At 49.1% G+C, this 25,447-nt stretch overlaps 1 protein-coding gene across 11 annotated transcripts in view; it reads left to right on the top strand.

The window, feature by feature from the left end:
* Positions 1 to 25,447, top strand: part of ATP2B2 (ATPase plasma membrane Ca2+ transporting 2) — a 494,651-nt gene that overhangs the window by 412,047 nt on the left and 57,157 nt on the right. For 9 of the 11 annotated variants that reach the window (XM_053668978.1, XM_053668979.1, XM_053668975.1 and 6 more), the window contains 7 exons: positions 7,105 to 7,230; positions 8,823 to 8,855; positions 10,035 to 10,094; positions 15,161 to 15,202; positions 16,004 to 16,162; positions 19,185 to 19,399; positions 22,570 to 22,812. In XM_053668978.1, coding sequence (XP_053524953.1) covers positions 7,105 to 7,230; positions 8,823 to 8,855; positions 10,035 to 10,094; positions 15,161 to 15,202; positions 16,004 to 16,162; positions 19,185 to 19,399; positions 22,570 to 22,812 — 878 coding nt within the window. The remainder of the gene's footprint in view (positions 1 to 7,104; positions 7,231 to 8,822; positions 8,856 to 10,034; positions 10,095 to 15,160; positions 15,203 to 16,003; positions 16,163 to 19,184; positions 19,400 to 22,569; positions 22,813 to 25,447) is intronic. The other 2 variants (XM_053668981.1, XM_037130798.2) reach the window with 2 other exon arrangements.

Genomic DNA, 25,447 nt, shown 5'->3' with positions numbered 1-25,447 from the left:
GTCTGATGGGAACTTCTTTGTAGGTGACTGTCTCCTTATCTCTTGCTGCTTCTGGGATTCTCTCCTTCATTTTTATCTTGGGTAATGTAATGATGATGTGCCTTGGTGTGTTCCTTCTTGGGTCCAACTTCTTTGGGACTGTCTGAGCTTCCTGGACTTCCTGGAAATCTATTTCCTTTGCCAGATTGGGGAAGTTCTCGTTTATTATTTGTTCAAATAAGTGTTCCACTGGTGGCTGTTCCTCTTCCCCTTCTGGTACCCCTTTGTATGTTGGAACATTTAAAGATGTCCCAGAGGTTCCTAAGCCTCTCCTCATTTTTTTTTTGAATTCTTGTTTCTTCATTCTGTTCTGGTTGAATGTTTCTTTCTTCCTTCTGGTCCACACTGTTGATATGAGTTTTGGTTTGCTTCCCTTCACTGTTGGTTCCCTGTGCATTTTCCTTCATTTCACTTAGTGAAGCCTGCATTTGTTCATCTAATTTGTGACTAAAATCAACCAGTTCTGTGAGCATCCTGATCACCAGTGTTTTTAACTGTGCATCTGATAGGTTGGCTATTTCTTTGTCACTTATAAGTATTGGCTCTGGGGCTCTGAGCTGTTTTTCTGCTTGAGCCATAATGTTTTGGTCTGTTCATGCCAGTTACATATGAGGGGCAGAGCCTTAGGTGTTCACCAGGGCAGGGTGACCCAGGTCACTGGGTTGTGATGCTGTATATGGGGGCAGAGTCCAAGGGAAAAAATGGCACTTTGCTCTCTGTTGCGCCTCAGTCCCTGCCGCCGTTTCCCCCAAGCAAACTGGGCCCTTCTGGTGCTGATTCCCGTGTAGGTGGGCTTGTGTGCATTTTAGGACCCTGTGGGTTTCTCCAATGAATTTTCCTGTAAGGGTGGGAGTCTCTCCCTGCGCCTTAACACCCACAAGTGTTTTCAGTTGGTGTTTTGAGTCTTTATTTCCCAGCGCTAGGACCTTGGGTTACGAGATCTGTCTCGCCTCCCAGTTACCTGTGCGCAAACATGGGACCGCTGCCCAGTCAGCCAGCAACCTTGCACACAGTGCCCCAATTCTCAATCACCGCCTCGCTGTGTCTGCTCATTGCCACCCCACACCCAGGGTCTGCCAGCCACCACCTGGGTGCCCAGGGTCTGCCCGGTGCCACTTTGCACACCCAGTATCCACCTTTTCCTGTGCTTCAACCCCTCTCCGCTTGACCACCCAACTCCGCCCCGCCTACCGGTGTTGATGAATGTGTCTATTTTAACTCCTTGGTTGTCAGACTTCCACAGAGTTCAATTTTCTTTCAGTTTTGGTTGTTACTTTGTTTCTGAATTGTTGTTGTCCTTATTTTGGTTGTTCGAGGAGGCACAGTGTGCCTACCTATGCCTCCATCTTGGCCGGAAGTCTGATTACTGTTATTAACTGTGTTGATAACAGCAATGATAAAAGGACTGAGTCTGGGCTGGTAATCATAAGGACTGCATCCCTTTTTCACATCTCTACCCCCAGAAAGATACCTTTTTGAAGGTATGACCTTACCCCTCTTCCTGTCCAGACAGAGGCCTGGGAAGACAAAACCAGGAGAGTGAGGAGCACTGAGTTCAAGCCTTAACCTATGCCTCAGGTGCTGTGCAACCTCAACCAGCCATTTGCCCTTTCTGAGCTCAGAAGCCTCATTTTATAAAACTAGGCCCCTCCAGCTCTGCAACCAGGGACTCAATGTACTCCACTTGCCACTGTATGAGCCTTTGGCCATGAGACAGCCAACATCTGGACTAGGCTGGGTAGGGGCCATTTCCTGCTACTCATAGCAAGTGTCAAGTAGAGATGGGCTTCAAGCCTGCAGTCGGGAAGGTTCTAGCCTACTCTCTGCTACTAGGTCAAAGGCAAGGTGCAGGTGGGACAGGGTAGGCCATCCAGTTGGCAGAAGCCTTAGTGTTCCCTGGGCCTGAGCCCCCACCACTCTCCTGCTTCCATCTCCCTTTCTGCCTTCTGACACTGCCGTAAGCCTTCCTGGCAAGATGGAAAGAACAGAGACCAGAGCCCCACCCTCACTCCACCCCAGCTGTGCCCTCTTCAGGCCACCTGTGGAGATGACCTCCCAGGGCAGCTCCCCTGTCTGTTAAATGGGGGGATGATGATTACCTCATAGAGTAACTGAACAGCTGCCTGGAGAAGGCAGCTCAGCAGCTCAGACTGCACTTGGCATGTTGGGAATGCTCAGTAAAGATCAGTCCTCTTCCTCCCTTCCCCTAGAAATACTTTCAGTGTCTCCCTATGTAACACCAGGCAAAGACCCAACTCTGCAAACCTCCACGCAGGCTGCTCCACAATCCTATTTCTCTCCCACTCCTCCCTTCATAAGCCCTGAGCTTTAGTCCAGCTGATTCTGTGCCGTCCCTCTGTCCCACCTCGCCACTCTTACCTGGTCTGTGCCCCCTGCCAGGCCACTGGGCCCTTGGGTTTCTGTTGTCTTGTGCTGTTGTTGGTTTGTGTGGCTGTGTTCCCTCACACCCAACTAGACTGAGAGCTCCTGGAGGGCAGGGATCAGAGGGGACTCTCCCTTCCGACTCCAGAGCCCAGCACAGAATTGTCACTGTACCGCATCTGTCCATCAGATGAAAAGTGCATCCCTGGCAGGAGGCTCCATGTTTGGTCAGTCTGTCCACACAGGCCTCTGCTGGCCCCATCTAAACTGAGATCCAAGCTTTCCAAGATGTAGCCTTTTCATGGAGGCTGCCCTCAGCTCACGGCCGCTCTATTCAACTCTCCCCCCACCAGGCTTGTATATTCTGAAGGGCTCCATGGGAGCTTAGATGAGATGGGGGCTATGGGATGGTGCCCAGGGGACCATGGATAGTGAGGTCCAGGGGCAAGCCCCTGTGGGGTGGGGGGCCACACCCAAAGGGTTCTCAGCTCAGTGCCTACCCCAAAACTGCAGCTTTCCTTTGAGAGATTTAGGAATTCAACCTCTGACTTGTATGCCTGGGGTTCTACCTTTACAGCCACAGGTTTTGGGGTTAAGCATTGTCCTCTGTAAGGGGCCCTGGAACTAAGGTGTGACAGCCTAGGGGGTTGACCTGGTACACTCAGTTCTTCCTCTGGAAAGAGGGGTAGCCAGGCCCTAGGTCCTGGTGGGAGAGAGGAAAGCTTGAGGAGAGCATTTTGGAGGAGGAGTAGGGGAAGGGCACCCAGGCAGTGGTAACTGGGTGCCCAAAGGGAGTGGGGGACTGGACACAAAAGCCCAGTGAGCTGTGCATACTCCCGGGGCAGCGCCACAGGGCAGAAATCAGTGGTCAAGGGCCAGAAAAAGGCTGGGGTCTGACCCAAGGGGTGTCAAAGGAGGCATTTAGACTTTGGGAGCTACAGAGAGTAGCTGAGCTGGGAACAGTGGTCAGAGCTGAGACTAGGGCACAGAGGAGGGAGGGCCAGAAGAGCATGTTGATGCTCATCTACTGCTGGGGCCTAGAGGACAACTTTGGTCATCTGAGGTTGGGTAGGGGGTATGCTGTGACTTCACCACTGACCTCCCTGGCTTCCTTCTCCTTTCTTCCCCCTCTGTGCCTCCCAGAGCAGAGCTGCCAGCTCCCTGCTTCAATGGGAGTGATTAGATTAGAAGTGACTTTTGCAGGGCGGGGGCGGGGGGGGGGTTCTGATTATGTTGAGCAGAAATTGGCCCTCTGTGTTTTCTTCCATCCCACCTAGAGCTGGAGAGGTGGGGAGCAGTGTCTCCATTTCCACCCAGGCAGAGCAGACTCACAAATGTGTTTGGGACCAGGGTGTGAAGGCCTTGATTCCTGGAGGGAGAGGTCTGACAAGGGGAACAGGCTCAGAGAGTTCAGATCCTGGCTCTGCCCCCCACCAGCTGTGAGCCTGGGCAAGCCACTTTTGAGCCTCAGCTTCCTCCCCCATAAACCGAGGGCCAGTGTGAGGGCTTAAAGATGATTTGTATGAAGGGTTAGCATGCTGCCTGACACAGGGCAGGTATCCTCCTGAAGGTGGTGCTAGATACCGCCACTGCTGTCTGCACTCTGAATGCAATGAAGTGTGTTCCTCCCTCACCTTTAAAGATCTACAGTGACCCCAGTCTCACCCCACATGACCTCTCTGGGCCTCAGTTTCCTCATCTGTATAACACTGCTGATATTTAACACTCCTGACAGCCCATACACAAGCTAAGCTGGTGTGTAACAGAACATTTTAACAGCAAGTTATTATAATATCCAGGGTCCCATTGCTGGGCCTTAGCTCTCCCTGTTTGTGCCCCTTGGGGGATAGGTAGGCCCTAGAGTCTGCCTATGATGGGAAGATACCAGCCTGGGCTGCTTGGGCTGGAATCAGTGTTTGAGCTCATTCTGTGGTCCCCCACCCCACTATTTCCTGCCCCAAAGCACTGTTCTTCTGTTCTGGGAGTGAGCAAGAAGCCATAGGGGAGCTCACCATCTGAGGATCTGGGTTCTATTACAGCTCACTGGGTTTCATGCCCCTTCTGGGAGCCTTCATGACCTAGTTAACCATTAATGGATGGACAGACTGACCTCTCCTTGCCTTAAAGGAACTTACCGGAGAGTGTCCGTCTGTCAAGCACTTTAAGATCCTGAGACACTGGGAGCCCAGAGGCTAGAACACCACACACATGCACACACACAGATACTCCTACGATCTCAAGATATGTTCGGGCCCTAGAAGCAGAGGGAAGGGGTGGGAGAAACCTCTTGTAAAGTGACAGTAGATTCCTTGCTTTAAGGAAATTCTTCGAGTCCTGACTCAAAACTCTTGACACTTATTTAGATACAGTTCTGATGAGTTTATTCACCTAGACATCAAGTCTAAAGCAAATTAGAAAACAAAGAGAAACTGTTAGAGACAAGTTACTTTGAAAACAGGGAAAAGCAGCAACCAATCTTGAAAGGAAAGAAGAAAAAACTCTAAAAAGCAGAAGTGCAGCAAGTCATCCGGCCATTTAGTGTCAGTGTTCATGGCCATTGGGCCCCTCAGATGCTGTCTTGCAAACTCAACATAGTTCTTACACTTTGCAGCCTGAGGACAGCCTGAGACACTGCCCCAGGCGAAGACTAGATTCCTACTTCTCTGTTGAAGAGAGAAGTATGTGCTGCATTGTAGAGAGCTTACTACCCAGAGTGGTAAAAATTAAAATCAGGGGAAAATAGGCACCTGACTATCCTTTACTAAATAGAGTGGCCAGCAGCAGGACTGAGGGGGGCTCCCCAGGTGTGCCCTGAGCCTTCTGCTGGTGACATCACTCAGGCCCTATTGGTCAGCTCTCTTTCTGTGCGGGGCGCCTCTGTTCTGACAAAGTTGCTAGGCAGGACGCAGTAGCCATGCATCCGCAACACCAGCCTGGAGATAAAGCGCCAACATTCCTGTGATGTCAGCCCTGGGCTATTGTAGCTGCTGTCCATTTCCTGTGCCAGGTCCCCACCATTCTCACCACAGTCACCGTGTTTCCTCAGTGAGACCACAGCTTCAGCAGGTTTCCCTTTTTGACCCGTATTTTTCCAATTTTTATTGTCATGGTAAAATATAGATAACATAAAATTGACCGTTTTAACCAGTCTGTGCACAGTCTCATTGACAGCGAGCACATTCACAGTGTTATGCAGCCATCACCACCATCCATGTCCAGAACTTTCTTCTGTCTTGTAAGACTGAAACTCTGTCCCTGTTAAACATGAATTTCCCATTGCTTCCTCCCCAGCCCCCGCAATCACAGTTCCACTTTCTGTCTCTGAATCTGACATCTCTAGGGACCTCGTATAAATGCACTCAAACAGTATTTGTCTTTCTGTCACTGGCTTATTTCACTTAGCATAGTGTTCTCTAGGCTGATCCATGTGGTAGTATGTGAGAACTCCCTTCCCTTTTAAGACCGAGTAGTATTGTATTATATCCATATACCACCTGTTCAGCGGTTTTACCGTTGCATTTTATCTCATTCTGCTGCAAACACCTGAGTGGTCTTGGACAAGCTGTTCCCTGACCCACACAGTAGCGACAAGACCCTGTAGTCAACACAGAAACCCCAAAAGTGTGTAAAAGTGGAGCCACTCTGACCAAAGCCCTCCCCCCACCCCACTCCCCATGGCTGCTCCTGCTGCGCCTGTGAAAAAACCCCAGGGCCCCTTGGAACCCCGTGTGAAAAATCTAAAATTCTAAGAAAGGAGTTCTTAACTTCTGCATCATGTATGCCAAAGGAAGTCTGGTGCTATCATGCGCCACCCCTTCTCAGATTAACACTGTGAAATGTATAAAACAAAATACATTGGATTACAAAGGACAACAGTGAGATTGAAATAAAGTCATAAAAGGTGTGGTATGGCAGTGTACCTGCTTCTTCATTAGTACACTGAATGGCAAGATCATCAGTCAGTTTAATAACTGCCTTATCGTAAAGTAAGGGTGAGCACCATGAAATCTGCAACAGCTGTCAAGTGATAAGAAGAAAACCTGCAGTTCCTGTAACACATGCAGTGGCGTTGGGGTGCTACTGGTGCTCCTGGGGTTGATTGTCTGCATTCACAGCGGGAGAAATGCTACTTTTCAGTTAGATGTTTGAGAAAAATAAAGATGTCATTGTTTTCTCACCCGAGTTCAGAGAGCCCTGGGCTTTTTCCCCAGATCTTTGTGGAGAGTGGACCCCCTTTTAAGCAGTCCTGTAAACAGCTTAGTTGGCATTTCTATGCTGGTGTTAGAATTAAGCACAGTGAGGTCTGGTCCTAGATCAATAGGGAAAAGAGAGAGTGGTTCCTGCTTGGCCTATAAGGATGGAATAGGAGAAGCGAGCAAGAGAGAGAGATGGAGGGAGGGAGGAGAGTCACTGCAGGAGAGGGTGTTAAGTGGTAGGTCTGAGCCATCTGGGGTCCTGAGAACCGAGGGCTAGCAGTGTTTGAGCCCCAGGCCCATCACAGTGCTGTCCCAAGGAGAAATCATCCTAAAAGGTTCATAGTTTGAACCTTAAGCATGGTTAGTGCCCTAGGACCTCAGCAGGCAAATTGCCAGGAGAAGACTCTGAATTGAGTTTCTTCCACTTCTTTGGGGAGGGTACTTGGATTGTGCAATGATAACTTGGCTGCTCTACGTCCTTCCCCAGGGACCCATGTGATGGAGGGCTCTGGACGGATGGTGGTGACCGCTGTGGGTGTGAACTCCCAGACTGGCATTATCTTTACCCTGCTGGGGGCCGGCGGTGAGGAGGAAGAGAAGAAAGACAAGAAAGGTAAGCCCAACACCCTTGTGGACCAGAAGAGGAGCTCTTAAGGCCACTTTTTTGTTGTTGAATCATTCACTCCACAAAACAGTTATAAAGTGCCTTTATGTCGACACCCTGTGCCAACAGCCACCTCCTGCATCCTCAAGGCCCTACTCATGCCAGGAGGGTTCTGTCTGTTCCATCTCCAGGGTCTTGTCCCAGTCTCTGTCTTGTCCAGTCATGTCACGGAAGCCCTTCCTCCCCACTAGGCCAGGCTAAGGGTGCTGAGCATTTGTTGAGTCTCCAACCTCAAGCATGACCTACTCCTGTCATCACCCCTGATGTCGAGTAGAAATCCCCACCTGGATATCCCTCCACTCTTCTCAGCTGCACTGAGCAGGGCAGCAAACCCACCCATCACAGATTCTCCCCAGATGTGGGCACAGGAGCTTCTAGGGAAGGTGGCTCCAAGTGAACTGCTGTAAGCCCCTCTCAGATGCCCCTGGTGCTGCCACCTCATCTGGGTTATAGCTCCTCCTCCCTCTGGAAATAAGACTCCTCATTCCCTGGGCCCTCTTCAAGCAGCAGGCTGCCATTCTGGGCTGCAGGTGCCTTCAGAGCAGAGGGGGAATGCTCAGAAGATGCAAGAGCCCGGGCCTTTAGCCCCAGCACAGCTGGCTTCTCACCCAACATTTACACTTTGTCAGGACACCCCCCCACCCTTAGTCTTTTGTCTTGCCTCCTCCCCAAAACCCAGAGGAGAGTCCCCATCACCCAGACTTCCTGGAGTCCAGAGTAAGGAGATGAGATAGCAGGTGACAGACCCATCCTTGAGTTTTAGGGGCAGCCCTGCTACCTCCAGCTCTCAGAGGTCAACTGTGCACAGAGCTTGGGTCACAATCAAAGGTTACTTGTCCTCAAGGGTAAAACCCATTTTGTAATGGAATCCCCCTAAGATTTGGCTGCCCCACCAATAGGAACAGTGGAACTGAGGTGAACTCTGTGAAATCCATATCTGGAGAGCAAGGGGAGAGCTGAGGTTGAAACTGAGGACAAAGTCCTGGCCAAGAGGCCTAGAGAATGTCAGTACAGTGTCCACGCAGTGACATGGAAGTTACGACTTGATGTGGCCCCAAATTGTAGGCAGTTGGGCAGGATGTAGCAACCATTGCCCATTTCCTTGACCTCACTGAGCCCTGGGTGAGGGGCAGAAGCTCCCACAGGCTTGACCTGTTTTTGAAAATGCCAGTAGAAAGACAGGCCTCTCCTGCCCTAAAGCACAGAATGGGGTCCCTCACTCAATATTTACCTGTGCCCCAACAGATGAGGGCATCAGTGTAGAGGGAAGAAGTGGGATGGAGGACACATAGCAGAAGAGGATCAGGAGGCAGCCTCACCCCTCAGCTTTCCCATGAGTATCACAGCTGGGGCTGAGCCCCCTCAGCACTGCCGCACCATCCCCTCCATCAGGGACATTGCTTAAAGCCCAACAATCATGGGTCCCCATTTCAGGATGACCCTGGGCATGCTAGTATGTGTGTGTACGTGTGTGTGTGTACGCACAGATGAGGCAGTGTATGCTTCTCCTTCATTAATATGTCTCAAAAATCATCACACAGGTGTGAAGAAGGGGGATGGCCTTCAGCTACCAGGTACAGTAAGACACCCCTCAGGGTAGATGGGGCTCTTAGAAATAGCAGCAGCCTTTGCCCACTGAGCCTGGGCCCTAGACCCCAGCACACAGCTGGAGAATGCTCCCTTACTGTGGGGGCTCTGCCTTGCCCAACCCTCAGCTGTGTACCAGGTGACACCAGCCTCACAGGACCAGCCGGCACTCCATTCGGCCTACTTGCCCCTCCAGTGAGCCATCCTGCAGGCCAATGCCAATGGCACTGCTGCTGTCTCCACACAGCCCTCAGCCCCACACACATACATGCCGGGGCTTGTCACCATGGGACCCCACAGCCCTGCTCCCCACCTGTTCCCACAGAGCCCAGCTGGCTTCCCACTGACCCATAGACCTCAGCAGTCTCTTCCCTCTCCTTCCCACAGAACCTGTTCTCCCAACCCAAGAAAGAACAACAAGAATGAATTTGACCATCTCATATTATTTTTAATTTCTAAATTATGGAAGACACTCTAATACCTTCTCTATCCCAGGCACGGAATGTGACATGTTTGATGTCACCTTTTAAATGGTGGGGCATCTCACATGGTGTTACCAAGGCAATCTTTCTTTCAAGTGCTGGTTAGGAAGGAGGAGGTGGCCATGGGTTATGGCCTGAGTCAAGGGGATGAATCTTGCTAAGTCATTGCCACTGCTGGATGTCCTGCCAGTACATGTGATAGTGGTCATGGCAAACCCATTCAGAATGGCCAGTGCTGAAGTGCACCAGTTGTTGAATATTTTGAGTTGACTCCATGCCATGGGCCCCTCTGGCCCTGACAAAAAGCCAGAACCCCTCTCCTCATAGAACCCTCTCTGATGGGAACCCACCAGATTGGCTGGGCCTGTGGGGTGCATCATTCCAGACCCTCACCACAGAACAGCGCCATCCCGCCTTGACCACGTTGATCATCCTCCATGTTTTATTTCAAAGACCCTCCATGTCTGAGTTTTTTTTGCCCCTGACTTCTGTGGCATCTCTATGAGAACATTTCACTCCCAACCCCAAATTTGAGTTTCTTGATCTCCAGTGGAGATTTTCTTTTAAGAATATAGTCATGTTATTTGCCACAATTTGTTCATATCTTTATTGTTGTTGCTGTTCTGCATTGTTGCTTTTCTCCATTGTGACACACTGCATTTTCCATCCCTCCCACCCCCGCAGCGGCCGATGGTGCGGCAGGTTCAAATGCTGCAGATAGTGCAAATACCAGCCTAGTCAATGGTACGTCTCCCATGGCGAGCTCTCGGTCTTGGGTGGATGGGTGTCTCGCTCCCCCACCCCCAACTTTGGGCTGGCCTCTCCTTATTCTGGACCACACAAATCTTGGATGTGCATGGACAGCTCTGGGACAGTCGTCCTCTCACATGGGGCAGGCGCTTAAGAGAGAAGCCACCATGGGGAATCAGCTCTGTGCCCACTTGCAGCACCAAAATGGCTCCTATGGAGCCTTTGACTTCCAATGGAGTCCTGAAGGGGAGCATGACCCCATCTTCAGATTTGGCCCCAAGAAGCAGTGTCCCACTTGTGTGGCCCTCTCCTAAGTATGTTCCTGGCCCCTGCTTTGGGAAGAAGGCCTGGGGTCAGGACCTGGGCTGAGCTGGCCTCTGGGTCCCCAGTGAAATCTCCAGTCCTCGGCTCTAAAATTCCTTCGAGGCAGGGGGACCCAGGCCAGGATTCAGCTCCTTGGCCCCACCCTGTAGCATGGCTGAGCCACTGGTAGACATTTCTTCCTCTTCTCCTTCATGGAGCAAACGGGCAGGGGTTTTGCTTGGGCTCAGGCCTGGTTCTGGCCTTCAGATATGCACTGGTGTTTCTCGCTGTTGCCTGTGCTGGAGCATTTGTCCTGGGTCTCTGCCTTCTGACTGTCCCCTCAGGAGGAGGCAGCAGGTACAGGGTGCTGCCACTGTACCTGGTCTGCATCTTACCTCCTCACACACAGGCAGGGAGGAGTTCCATGCACTTGCCTCCAAACCTTTAGAAAATTTCTTCTATCCATACCCTCCCGTCTTCAGAGTGATGAGTCTTCTGTTTCTCAGTTATGTTCCCTGTCCCCAAATTAGAGAACATGATAGTCTGCTCCTGAACTGCTGAAAGCCGTTAGGGCTCAGTCATGAAGCCAGTGCCCCAGCATCGCTGCGTACAGGCACCGGGCTCGGGGGTTCTCATCCATTGTTGCATTTACTCCTCACCACTCCTGGGAGACATGGAGGCTTATCCCACCTCATCCTGAGCCAGACCTCTGGCTAAGCCACCTGGGTTCAAAGTGACCCAGGTTGGAAGCATGTGGTAGATGTCAGGGGCTGGGCAAGACACTTCTGCAAACAGTGTTTTGCCAAGAAGGGCTAATTTGGGTGTGGGTCTATTTCAGGAACAGGAGGAGAAAGGAAGACAGCTTGGGGTGTGGGAGGTGTCATGCGTCAGGGAAGGGTGGCGAGGGACAGCAGGGAGAAATGAGGTAGGCAAACCCACAGCCTGGAGGAAAAGGAAACAGGATGTGACATCCTGCCTCCCCCATAGCCTGCATCTGGGCTGGCCGGTCCCCAAAACAGGGCACCTTCACATCCAAACTATAGCAGAAAACTCCACGTGTCCCAAGAAAAACTTCAGGAAAGACAGGGAAACTGAATTTCTTGACCACCAACTGTACACCAGGCACTTTGCAAGCGTTTCATGATTGCCATCTCATGTAATCCTCATGACAACCCTTTGAGACAGAGTTTATTATCCCCACTTTCAGGATGAGGAAACTGAGGCTCAAGGAGATCAAGACCAAGGTCACAGAGCTAGAGAATAGCAGAACTGGGATTTGAACCCAGGCCTGGCTGGCTCTAAAGTGGGTGTTCCTCTTCCTGATTCACGATTTCTCAATGGAGTTTGTCTTGTAAACTTCACATGGATATTCCCCCTCCAAGAAAATGACCCTGTGATCAAAGATGTTTAATAACCTCTGGAGAGAATTGGTGTCTTCCTCGTGGCAGGACTGCTCACTGCCTGCACGTGCTGGTGTGATGTGGACAGATACAGAACCATGCAGGGGTTTCCAGGCTGACGGGGCTGCAGGACCCTTTCTGGCTGAATCTTGCAGGATTGGTATGCCCCCATAATGTACTTTGGGAACAGTGATCTAAGCCATTGCTCAAAATGTAATCAGAGGACCAGAAGGCTGGGCATCTCCTTGGAGCTTGTTAGAAATGCAGAATCTTAGCACCCCCACCCCCACACACAGACCTACTGAAATGAGAATCTGCATTCTGACAAGCTCTCCAGTCTCCAAGAGAGTGTGTTAAAGGTTGAGAAGCACAGGGCTGGGGTGTGATGAGGGAAGTAGCTGTTCCTTTCCCCTCCTTCCTCTGAGCCATTTTGGGATGACTTGGAGATAGAAAACAAATTCAGTGGCAGTGTTCCCTCTGCCTTTACTCGCCAAACCTGTCCCAGCTGAAGATGGTTGTGTTCCATGTATCTTGGAGGCCTTATGGTGGCCATTATTATTTTTTATTTCTTTTATGATTATAAATGTAATCACTACTTAACATGTCTCTTATAATCATGACTAATTAATTATACATCACTCTTAACTCCAGACATTTACAGGGCACTTTGGGGTACTTTTTGTAAGTATCACCTTGGTTGAAATTGTTGCATTTCACAGAGAAAGAAATGGAGAAGCAGGGAAGACAAGTGACATCCCCCAGGTCTCCTATTTAGTGGTCTGTCTCCCCAGAAATTCAGGTCACCTCTCCATGAATCCCCCTCATCCATGTTTTCACACCCATGTCCCTGGCAATGCATGATAAGAACAGACCCATCTGGCAAAGCTGCATCTGGCATCTGATGCAGAGGAGCCTCCAAGTCTCCACCCAGTTCCCCCTCTTGGGTTCTGTCCTACATCCCAGCTCCCCTGAAACACAGCCCATCCTGCAGGTCACACGTGCGGCCAGAGCTGGCCATCCTGCCACTCCTGCCACGGTGCTGGGGCCAGGCGAGCACCCATTTAGCTAAGGAGAGTGCCCAATAAGTCCCTTGCTTCTGAGAACCCAGACCATCTGCATCAGAGCACCCCCAGGACACCACTCCCTTCCTCAAACATATGCATCAGTGATTATTTTTCTGGCCATGTGGTCACTGTGGAAATAAAAGAGGAAATTGCTAGCTTGGTTAATGGGCACACACACAGGCTATTGCCTCTGATAATATGCAATACAAATAAAGTCCCCTTTGTGCCATCTAAAGCAACTATTGAAGCAGAGTCCTCTGGTGCCCTTCAGCCCAGTTCATAAAATTATTTTTAAAAATTAAAATAATTGTTGTAGTTTATTTCTGTTCACTCTAAAAGGCCTTCTTCTCTTTTTAAATCTGTTAGAAAGAATTTTACAGCAGAGCAACGGGGACCTTTTTCTTTGAACCCACTGAGCCTTTGCTATGAGAGGCGGTGGGGAGAGCATTGCACTTCCCTTGGAGACAGAGTGTGGGTCTGGGATCCAGGAAAGCCCCTGCCCCACCCAAGCCCCTACAGCGGGGCTGTAGTGGTGCTGATGGCATTGTTCATGGAACTCATTATGTGGCCACAAGGTTATACAGCATGCAGGAGCATCAAGCATCCATGCAGGATGCTCCATAGGAAGGCTGTCTCTGACCCTTCCTTGGCCTCAGTTTCCTCATCTGTAAAATGAGTGAGAAAAACCCTCCCACCTGGCTTGCAGGGTGTCAGGAAGACTGATGAATGGCCCAGTGGTTATTGCTAATCCAACGTTTAGGTATCCCAGGAGATGGACGTTGCATCCCCATTTTACAGAGGTGGAAGCAAAGGCTGGGAGAGGTAACACCATACAGCTAGTTGGTGGCCAGCAGGGACTTCAGGAGTCCAGTCCCCTCAGTGCCACCTCTGTGCCCCGCCCCTGGGCTCAGAGGGGCTGAGAAATGGCTGTCTTCTCCTCAACTGGGTAGAAACATGCACGCATTGTGGGGCCAGCTTTCCATTTACCCACTGAGTCCCAGGCAGATGTTCTCCCTCTCTGAGCCTCAGTTTCTCATCTGTAAATGGGTATAAGTACAAGAGTACCCTTGTAACCTTGTAAGGATATGGCGAGGACTAGATGACATCATGAAGGTCATGTATGCACCTGGTACGTGGTGAGTTTTTCCAGAACCTGAGCTGTGGGAATCACCTTTGCAGCAAATGTCCAGGGGGCACTGACTTCCTCAGATTCCTCCAGAGGTGGTGAGGCCTGCAGGCAGAGGTCTGGGTAAGCTCAGTGGACAGGATGTCTCTGTCCACAGTGCTGATAAGCAGGTGTCTCAGCCCCCCCCCCCGCAGGAGCCACCACTCCCTCCCACCCTGTTAACACACCCTGCAAGCTGTGGAGAGGGCCTCCCAGGCAGCCCTGATTAAGGGGTGGGGAGCCTCAGACTCAGCCCTTTCCACAGCACTCGGCAACATCAGGGCTCAGTATGCAGGACCAGGAATGGTGGGTACCCATTTGGGCCTACTGACCTGACCTTTCTTATCTAGTGTGGTCTCAGCTTGTCACCCTCAGAATGAGGTGCACACATGCAAATGGAGGGGAGGTTGGCAGCTTCCCCTGAGAGTCAGAATCCTCCCACCAAGACCCCCTGGACATACTTGGGGCACCTCAGAGCCCACTGCTGGGAAGCCCCTGCCCACCCTTTGCATAAGTCAGTCTCAGTGGGGCTGGGCATGGAATTGTCCATGCCGGAAAAGGAAACAGGATGTGACATCCCTCCAGAAGGAAAAAAGAGAGTAGTACCATTTCTTCTGGAGCCAGGAACTAAGGAACACATTAACCAAACTCTTCCCCATGTCCCATTCTAGAATCAATCAATCTATCTCTTTCTCTCTGTCTCTCTCTCTCTCTCTCTCTCTGTCCCCCCTGGCCCCACCCCTTTGCCTTCTCTCAGCCCACAAAAGGCACCAATCAAATTACTCATTAGGGACCTGAGAACTCTCCCCCTTCTGCTCCCCACCTTTATTGGGTCCCCTTTATCCTCCAAAGCTGTTGTTTAATCTGTAAGATGCCTGGGGCCAAAATAATTTCCGCAGAAACACTCTCTCCAAGCCCCTAGAGAATCAAAACAGACCCTGCAGCCAACATGCTGGCCAGCTTTGTTCTTGTCTCTGGGGCATCCCCAGCATCCCTGTGTGGAGGGACGGAGTCAGCGTAGCCCTTCCTCCATCTGTGACATGAATGTCTGTGGCCCTGTTGCGTCTTCGTGATGACCGACGAGTGTTGTCCGTTCTCTGTTGTCTGTTAAAATTCTTTGTCGTGTAGGTAAAATGCAGGATGGCACTGTGGACGCCAGCCAGAGCAAAGGTAACCCTTTTGCATTAACTGGGCCCTCTGGTCCCTGCGGCCCCTTTCCACTGGTTCTGAGAGCTATGCCAAAGGCAAATACAGCTGCAGCTATGGCTACCTGATGTCTTTGGGGGGATGTAGCTATGATTCATGTGGTACCAGGCCACATGGAAGCATCACCCAGTGAGGACGGGACACCTGCAAGCCAGCTTCACTCCAGCCTTTGAGCTGTGCTGCCTGTTTAGTTGAAAACATAAAGCTAGTTCTTTGAGATCCTCAGGGGATAAGGGGCAGGACTCCAGGCCTGCCAGTCCTGCTCTGAATGAGGAGCGGGCCTAGCACGCATGGATGGGGACACTCTCTTTTACCTTTTAAGCCCCTTTTTTTTTTGTCCCTGCTCTCTGGTGATTAATATCCCAATAACATGGCCCAAGGACCAATGGGTAAAGCCAAGGCCTATGTGTCTTGTTTGAATGAGGGAATAGCCAATAGGCCTTTTGAAAGAGGCCCAGAGGGAACTCCAGCTCACTTCTGCTGGGAATCTGGGGTGGAGCCATGTCACTCCCTGTTGTGTCCTGGATTCCAGGCCCTAGGCAGCCAGTGGCCCTGGTACCAGTGTCTCTGGCTGGAAGAGGCAGACCCCCACCACAGGGCTTCTATGCCAGCCATGCAGGAGCCCAGGTGGGGAAGTGGGTACCTCACCACACTCTCCCAGGCAGGCAGGGTGGGGGCCAGCATCCCCACCCTGCAGGCTGACCTGTGTGTGCATGTCTGTCTGTGTGTGTCTGTGTGTACACATGCTTGTTCTGCCACCTGTAGCCAAACAGCAGGATGGGGCAGCCGCCATGGAGATGCAGCCCCTCAAGAGTGCTGAGGGCGGTGATGCTGATGACAAGAAGAAAGCCAACATGCACAAGAAGGAGAAGTCGGTGCTCCAGGGCAAGCTCACCAAGCTGGCTGTGCAGATCGGCAAGGCAGGTGAGTGTGCAGGGTGTGGGGGGGGGGCACACACAATAGGACCCCAGACAGGGCCCTACCCCAAGCTGAGCCCCAACTGCCTCATCTGCAAAGTGGTGGCTTGCATGAGATGGTCCCTGAGACCTACCCTTCTCAACCACAACAACCAATCTGAGTCCTTCCACAGTAGGTGCTCAGTTACTACTCATAAACAAGAGTGAAACTGAAAGCCTGAGCTTCCAGAAGTACACTGCCTGCATTCTCATCCAGCTGAGTCTGTAAGAATTTAGACAAATAACTCCCCCTAACTGAGCCCCTGCCTGCTTGTCTGTGGAATTGGGATGCACGTTAGTCCCTACCTGACTTGTTATGAGGACCAGAGGAGATTATGCACAGAGTGTGTAGCAATTGATGGATGTGGTGACTGGAGAGGGGCCAGATCCTACATAATGTGGAGCGTGGAGCACAGGCTGTATCCTAAGGACAGTGCAAGCCATGGAAGAGGCTTGAGCAGGGGAGGGCAGGGATGCATTGGAGCTCTACAATGACCACCCCAGCTGCAGTGCAGATGAAAGATCGAAGAGGTTGAGAGCAGTGCCGGGATCCCCAGCACAACAGGCTGGGCTTCCCAACTGAGTTGGCAGCTCCAGTGAAAGCTGGTAACAGCCCCTCTGGTCCAGGAAGCTGAGCCCAGCTGTAAGGTGAGTCCTGCCTGTCTGACATGGCCTTAGTCTCCCCTCCTGGGTAATGACATGGCAAATGCCAAGGCCTCCCCACCTGGCTGCTTGCTCCTCCATGGCTGTCTCCCGGCTCTAATTATAGGCACCACAGTGTGGAGAAGGGAGGCAAATTACAGGCTTGGCTGTCTATATTTAAACTCGGGGTCCTGGTGAGAGCTCCCGGCTGCTGGGAGCTTGGCTTCCCGCCCCTGCGACTGTCAGACAGCAATTGAGCAGGCTCTGAGGCTCCACAGCTGGAAGTGGGGGTGGGGGAACAATGTGCACAGGGATTTCCTCCATCCCCCCCCCATGAAGAAGACTCCAGGAAATAGGGCCCTGAGGTGCAGGGAGCAAAACGAGGAGAACACCCCATGGCTCTCAAAGTCATTGCTCATATCCCTTCACTTCTTTGGCCCTGCCAAAAACGGAGTTCGGAATCAAGTACTTCTGGGTTCACATCCCACTTCTATTTCGTTCTTGGGCTAAATCTCCCGAAAGCAGAGCTGAAAATGGGTGGGCTTGGGATTTGAGGAGAGAGTGCTCACAGATGAGACCTGTAAAAGGTAAGAGACACAACAGAGCCAGGGAAGAAACCAGATACAGCTGAGGTTTCAGGAGAAATCCCAGACTCTGCCTGCTTCATGAAAAGCAGAAGACCTCTGCAGGGTCTGGCCCACCTCACAGGAAGGAGGTGGTGCTTTTGGACCCCAACATCAGCCATTGGATATGGGCCATCCAGTCGGGGTGGGGTGCACTCCCAGATAATCCCTGACAAAGAAACTCCAATTTAGCAACCCCCTCTGATGAATGCTGCAGGTATGTGCAGTCTCAGACACACCTGCAGAGAGCACCTGTGCCACATGGAGATAGGCACGGGAACTGGCAAGAGGGGTTGCAGGGGGTCCCAGCAGGTAGCCACCTGCGTTTGCTAACTCTACAGTACCCACCTGGCCTGTGGCCTTGGGCAAGTCACATCTCAGTTTTCTCATCCCAAAAAGTGCTCCCACCTGTTTGCTCTACTAGGAACTCTTTTCCTCGAGGTCACCACCTAGCTGCTCCTTCTCATTGCTCATCTGCCTACTCATATATCACCTCTTCCACGAAGTCTTCCGTGGCCACCCTTGCTTAAGTAGCCTTTCCTCACCTGCCCATGTCACTTTTTCTTTTAGCTATATTGTGGTATAATCTATATACCAAAAAATAGTGCACATTTATGCATACCTCTTCATGAGTTTGGACACATGGTAATACCTGTGATACCATCACCACAACCAAGATGCTAAATAGAGCTACCATCTCCCAAAATTTCCTTGTGTTCTTTCGTAGTTTGTTTTTTTTGGGGGGGTGGTTTTTGTTTTGGGGGAGGGGGACACTTAACAGGCCAATCCTCTTAACCAGTTTTGAAGTGTATAATATCATATTGTTAACTGTAGGCACCGTGTTATACAGCAGAGCTCTAGAACCTACTCATCTTGCAAAACTGAAACTTCATACCCACCAAAAAACAGCTCCGCTCCCCCTCTCCCCACAGCCCCTGCAACTACCCTTCTATTCTCCATTTCTATGAGTTTACTTGTTTTAGGTTCCTCATGTGAGTCCTTCTCTGTCTGCCTTATTTCACATAGCAGAATGTCCTCCAGGTCTATCCACGTTGTCCCAAACAGCAGGATTTCCTTCTTTTGATGACTGGATAATATTCTCTTATATGTATATACCATATTTCCTTTATCCATTCATCTGCCAGTGGACATTTAGATTGTTATCTTCAGCCCACATCACAATCTAGCATTTCTGGAGTCTTCTTTGCAGCATTACCCGTATCTGAATTATCTTCTTCGCATTTGCTTCTTGTCTGCCTCCACCTCTAGAATTGCAGCTTCCCAAGAGTAGGAACTCTGTCCTCTTTACTGCTGTGTCCCTCGTGCTGAATGAGTGAGTAAATAAATGGCACCAACTGCACATCATTACTGTGTGAGAGCACTATTCAAGCAGTTCTTATTTATTCACACATTTGCTCAGCACACATTTCTTGAGCAGCTATTGTGTGTCTGACGCTGTGTGAGGCACTTTATATGCATTCGATCCTTACAAACCCATGTAAAATAAAAACATATCCACATTGTACACAGGGGCAACTGAGGCTCTGTGAGGACCAAGGACTTGCCCCAGGCCACAAAGCAAGTAAGTGGCAGAGCTGGTATGTGAGCTAGGTTTGGCCTGACCCCAGAGCCCTTTTGGCCAAAGGTTTGCTCCACATCTCAATTCCCAGGGTCCCCGAGCCCCAGGAAAGCCCCTCAGTAGGTCTCTCCCATCCTGTGTTGCAGGCCTGGTGATGTCGGCCATCACGGTGATCATCCTGGTGCTCTACTTCACCGTGGACACCTTTGTGGTCAACAAGAAGCCATGGCTACCCGAGTGCACGCCCGTCTATGTGCAGTACTTTGTCAAGTTCTTCATCATCGGTGTGACGGTGCTGGTGGTCGCCGTGCCAGAGGGGCTCCCTCTGGCCGTCACCATCTCTCTGGCCTACTCTGTGAAGGTGAGACGTGGAGAACAGGACCAGCCAGCTGATGAAGCTGAGATTGGTTGCCAGCAGCTGGGGGTCTGTGGGGTGGCCAGGACCCAGTACCAGGGTTGGGAGAAAAGCTAAGAAGAAGGGAGTAGACACATTGGAAGCTCAGAGAGAGACATATCCAGGAACACAGAACACATGTCTTCAGAGGCCTGTGGCAAACTGGAGACCCAAACCCTGGCTAAAGGGACAACTGTTATTCAGCCCAGCCAAGTGTCACCTCGTGGGGGTGTGGCATGCCCAGTGTTGCCAGATCTTTATTTTTTTTTTTTTAAAAGAAGTGAGAAATCTGGAGTTAATATAAATTCTCCTTATTTTTGAACATCAACAACCAATTCACCTTTAAACAAAAAATAAATTCCAGACATCCCCATGCAGGCCCTAATCCATCTCGCCCCACCTAACAGTGGAAGAAGTCTGGCCATCAGAGATGCAGGCCCACCGGAGCCATAGTACTTCTACAACTACTGATTTTAGAGGTTGCTTCCTAAAATCGGAAAGAAATAAGCCTAAAACAAAAAGGACATCTAACTTTATGAAAGCCCCTTCCTCTCGGGAGTTGGGCTGAAAAAGGAAGTTTTAAAAATAGTTCAATGAGAACAGGCAGGCCCTTGCCTGCCAACTGCTATGCGCCTCCTCGAGTGCCGCCCTGACGGCAGAGCCCCACCTACCTCTGCTCCCAGGCCTGTGGCCACCTTTGAAACCTGAACGCTGAACTGAGGGGGCCAGTATTCCGGTGGCCACTGTGTGTCCAGCCCTCCTTGGGGCACTTCAAGCCTGGCTCACCCTCAGGTCCTCACACCCTGGGCTCACTCTCTTCCCTTGGCCCTGTGGTTTTCCCACTTTGGAGGGAGGGCTGTGCTGCTGTTTGCCAGGGCCCTGAGGCCAGGATGTCCCTGCGAGGGCGGAGGCCTGAGCATGTTTATAAATAAGGCATTCGCTCTGCGACATTGGCAGAGCCGCCGGAGGGCACAGCAAGCGTCAGTTTCTAAGCTGGAATTTGGGCTGGGCTCACCGATGTAATTTCATACAGAAAAGAGATCTCTAGGCAGGTGCCAGAAAGTGGCAGCCCTGTGTAAAGGATATGGCCCTTATCATCTCCTTGTTTTAAGGTTCTCAAAGAAACTCCATCCCACAAACCAAAGCCCAAACAGGTCATAACACAAAGCCTGAGGGCCAGGGTCCTGGAGCTGGAGAGTGTCACATAGCCATGAGTTAGGACCCTCACAGCCACCAGCTGAGCTTGGAGGGGAGGGCAGGGGAGAGGCCCTTCTCCTTGAGAGTCATACAGAGTTGGTTTTTGGGGGATCATGTACAGACATTTTTAGGCCTCCCACACCTTCTATAGTTTGTATCTCTGGCACCTGGTGCCTTTATCCATCTTAGATAATGTTACTTATACAGAGACTTGATAAACATGGTACCGCACTCTGACCTTGGGGAGGCACATGCTCCCCTCTCTGGGCCTGGACTTACCCCCCGGAAGACACCACCAGAAGAAAAGACATGACCACTGAGGTCAGTGTTGTCTTACAGAGACATAATGGGAGCCACACATGTGATGTTAAATTTTCTAGTAGCCACATTAAAAAGAAAAAGGAAAAAGAAACAGGCAAAATTAATTTTAACATATTTAACATAATTAACTCAGTATGTCCAAGTTATTATCAAGCTAACATGTAATCAATATAAAAATTACTAGTGAGATATTTTACTTTTTTTCATGGTGTGTTTAAGATTTAGTGGGTATTTTACACTCATTTCACATCAGACTGGCTACTGTATCAGAGAGCACAGACCTGGGCACTTTTAAGCCCAGTAGACAAACCCTAATCAGCAAGTACAGATGGGCAGAAGCCTTCTGGAATGAACCAGGCCATGAGATCAAACAGAGCTTGTGTGAGCACCTGGTCAAGTCACTTTGCTGTGTGTGTGTATATATATATATATATATAAAATGTAATAAGTGCAGAAGAATTTTGCAAGCTGTAAAGTGTGTTGCAAAGTCAAATCACTGTTGATCATTCATTTAAAATATTTTTATTGTTACTATTACCACAGGTTACAATAAGAGAAACTGCAATAGTGTATAATCCCACCAATACTCATTTCTTAGTAACGTGACCTGGTATTAAATGTACTCTACTTCTGCTCCTTTTTTACCCTTGTTATAGGTGTAAAGAGGTGAAGGAATAAAAGAAATCAAATTTCTAGGCCCAGAAAAGAATTACAACGGATTCAGCAATTTTAGCAACTTTTCCTGTCCCTCCTTGCCTGTGGGTCAGTGTGGTGGGCAAGCCTGTGCAAAGCACGATGACCCCTAGAGCATTAATTTATTTGCAGTACTCACTTTAGAACCTGGAAGAAGCTAAGAGCATGAAGAGTGAAGAGAGAAAGGGAGGCAAAGAAAATTAATATAATATGTATAGTAGGATTCCATTTTTGTTACAAATTTGAAAAGAAAGGATGTTGATGTATAAATATCAGTTATGAGTGGTAGCATTATGGCTAATTTGTTTTCTTTTTCTTTTTTATATGTCCACATTTAGAAGAAATTTGTGATTTTCATCATTCATGTTACAATATGTATTCACTGTAGAAAAATAGAATTTATAATTTTTTAAAAGAAGACTAAAAATCTCCTATACTTCTAACACCCAAAGATAATGACACTATTTATCCTTCCACATTTTTATATTTTTCAGTTATTGTCTTATGTCTATAAACATATGTGTCTCCAAAACATACTTACTTTTGGTGAAACCAAGTGACAGTGAAAACCAGCATCAATGAAAGATGGTATATTTGAGAAAATTCATAATAATAAAAAACATTTATATTATGGTGTAAGAGAAAAATATTTGAAGTAAACAGAGAGGTCCCAACCTTAACTTATTCTTTCCCCTATTTTTGCATAAAGAATGTAGACTACTTCTGTACTCCAAATTCATAGAATCAGCCAATCAACTCTTTCCAATGGCTCAGCTAATAAAACGGAAGGGAAAGCGTGGCACAGAAACGAGCCCAGGTGTCAGAGGCTGTGGCCACCATGACCCTTTGCATGTGTGAGAGCAAAGGGACACACTGAAGAACCCCAGCTCCCTGTCACTGTCACTCATCCGCCCCTCCTCCCCCAGAAAATGATGAAGGACAACAACCTGGTGCGACACCTGGACGCCTGTGAGACCATGGGCAATGCCACGGCCATCTGCTCAGACAAGACGGGCACACTGACGACCAATCGCATGACAGTAGTGCAGGCCTACATTGGTGATGTCCACTACAAGGAGATCCCCGACCCCAGCTCCATCAACACCAAGACCATGGAGCTGCTGGTCAATGCCATTGCCATCAACAGCGCCTACACCACCAAGATTCTGGTAAGTAGAACAGTCTTCACCACAGAGAGCAATGTCCGTGGGGATGCAGAAGTACTGGCAAGGTTGAACAACACAGTTCGTATTTCTAAATCCTGCCGAATATTGGGGAGTAGTCAGAGAGTAAGTGACTGAATTCTCTTTGACTTCACTGTTATGTTTGTATGACCAAAAATGCAGGATGGGGCAAAAGTAGGTTCACACTTATGAGTACGTGAAACACAGAGCTTATTCCTGTATTATTACTCATTAATTATACTATTGTTTTCCATACAAACAACTATAAACCTACTTTTGCCCCACCCTGTGTGTGTATGTGTATATGTGTTACTAATTATCTTTTATTTATGATAGATTTTTTAAATTTTTATTGAATTCATTGGGATAACATTGGTTAATAAAATTATATAGGTTTCAGGTGTATGCCACAATATCTCATCTGTATCATGTGTTGTGTTCACCACACAAGTCACATTTCCTTCTGTCACCATCAGTCCCCCTTAATTGTCCTTTTAAAATCCTGTCATTGTCCACTCCCTAAAAAAGTTTTAAAAAACTTTTTAAAATTAGTTATATAGCTTTTGCTATATAACAAAGTACTCCAAGATTCAGTGGCTCAGAACTAAACTATATTTAGCTCTCATTTCAATGAGAGTCGGGCTTAGCCGTGTGGTTCTTCTGGTCCTAGTGGGGCCCTGCTGATCTTGGCAGGATGGCAGGCTGGTGAGAATGGCCTCTGTGGGGAGGGCTCATCTCTGCTCTGTGAGGTTCCACCTCCTCCAGGCTTCTCTGGTATTAAATAACACAAATTCAACTCAGTAAAATCTAAATATCTTATCGGCTTTATTGAATGATCCATGAATCAGGCAGTATCCCATCTAGCAAGTAAAGGGGAGATCTGAGGAGCTGTACAAAAGGAAGGCTTTTACAGGCAGAGTGGGAAAGTGGATTGTTTCAGGCTGAGGTGACCTACCTGTGGAGGATGGGAGCAAGCTATCAGGTGGATTCCCTCACTAGCGCCCACCAGAAAATTCCAGACTGACTGGTTAAGATTAAATTCCTGGGAGAGGCTGAAACTGAAGTTAAGTTAGGTATTAAATCTGTTTGGTGATGTGGGCTTCACAAATGACTCCATTTGGGCCTGTTACCGCTTTTTCTAACAATTGCCCCTGTGACCAGAGTCTCGGTTTAACTGAAAGATATGATAAAACTTTAAGGCATTAACCACTCTCAGCTACCACTCTGTATTTTTTGCAGCTTTTACTGATCCTCTGTGTGAAGCACAGGTCATGACTTTATTTTTCTGAGTATCTGTGATATTCACAGGCCACCACTTCAGGTTCACAATTTTAAAGTTAGTCACTCCCTTCCTTTTCCGGCATTCCAATCTTAGTGGCTGCAAGCATGCGCATTAAGCTTTTGAGAGAATACAACATTCCAGTAGACTGCTATGACTACTATTTCCAACATCCAGGATAATTCCCAACATCCAGAGTGCACTTCGGAGCCATCTAAGGTGTCCAACCTGCAGGCTGCAGGCTGCAGGCCGCATGCAGCCCAGGGTGGCTATGAAGGTGGCCCAACACAAAATTATAAATTTACTTAAAACCTTTTTATTTGCTCATCAGTTTTTGTTAGTATCTATATATTTAACGTGTGGCCCAAGATGACTCTTTTTCCAGTGTGGCCCAGAGACACCAAAAGGTTGGACACCCCTCCAGTCAAAATCAAATGAGTCAAACAAAGACCCTTCTGAAACAGTCTCCTTTTTAACCAAGGTGGCTTGCTCTGTAATCTTCTGTAACTGAGTTTCAACTTCTTCAGAATTGTTAATCCAGGTGCAACAGGTGGTATGGGCCACAGCATAGAATCCTTTCTGCTCAGCTAAAAGATAAGAATACTATTATCAAGAACTTTCTCCAGAGAGTCTGAGGATTTTTCTTGGGCAGCTGTCATCTTAGCAGAGGATTCTACAATATCCTAAAGAGTTAAGGAGAGGTTTCTAACCATAACCCCATTTACAGTTACTCCTAACCGGAGAAGTAAGGCCCTGCCAAAGGAAGTGAATCCTGAGTAATGAACACCTCCTGGTAGGTCTGTTCTAGCTCAACAATGTAGATTCACTACATTGTAGATTCAGCGGAGTTAACCAATGGTGCCTCAGTTTGTTTGTAAACAGTTAGGGGCTCAGTTGAATAACCTAAGAGACGTTACCCAGTTGTACACCAGCCACATAGGCATTCGTAGGCCCCAGGAAAATGCTAACTGCCACAGAGATGAATCCTGTCAGAGCACGACCCACTTCCACTGAGGTGACACTGTTAATGAGTTCATTCAAGTTACAGTTAGAGGATTCATTCCAGGGGGTTGTTACACTTGCCCATTCACACCAGGGGTCGGTTAGGTTTTCAGTGCATTCTGCAAGTACAATAAATCTAGCCTGAAATACAAAGTTGTTTCGAATTCTAGAGGTCATCCTCTTAGCACTGTCCTGGGAGATATGGATTATGGTGTTATCTTTCTAGGCCAGTGCCAGAGTAAAGGAAAGAAAGAGAAGAAGAGAGGGTTTCATGATTACCTAAATTATGATGTCTTGACCCAGCATCTTTGGAGGAAACAGTCTACATCAATGGCAACT

The sequence above is a fragment of the Artibeus jamaicensis genome, unplaced genomic scaffold (genome assembly GCF_021234435.1).
Source record: "Artibeus jamaicensis isolate MK-2021 breed Jamaican fruit bat unplaced genomic scaffold, CSHL_Jam_final contig_519, whole genome shotgun sequence".
In the NCBI taxonomy this organism is placed as follows: Eukaryota; Metazoa; Chordata; class Mammalia; order Chiroptera; family Phyllostomidae; genus Artibeus; species Artibeus jamaicensis.
This window is presented reverse-complemented; position numbering and strand designations above follow the sequence as displayed.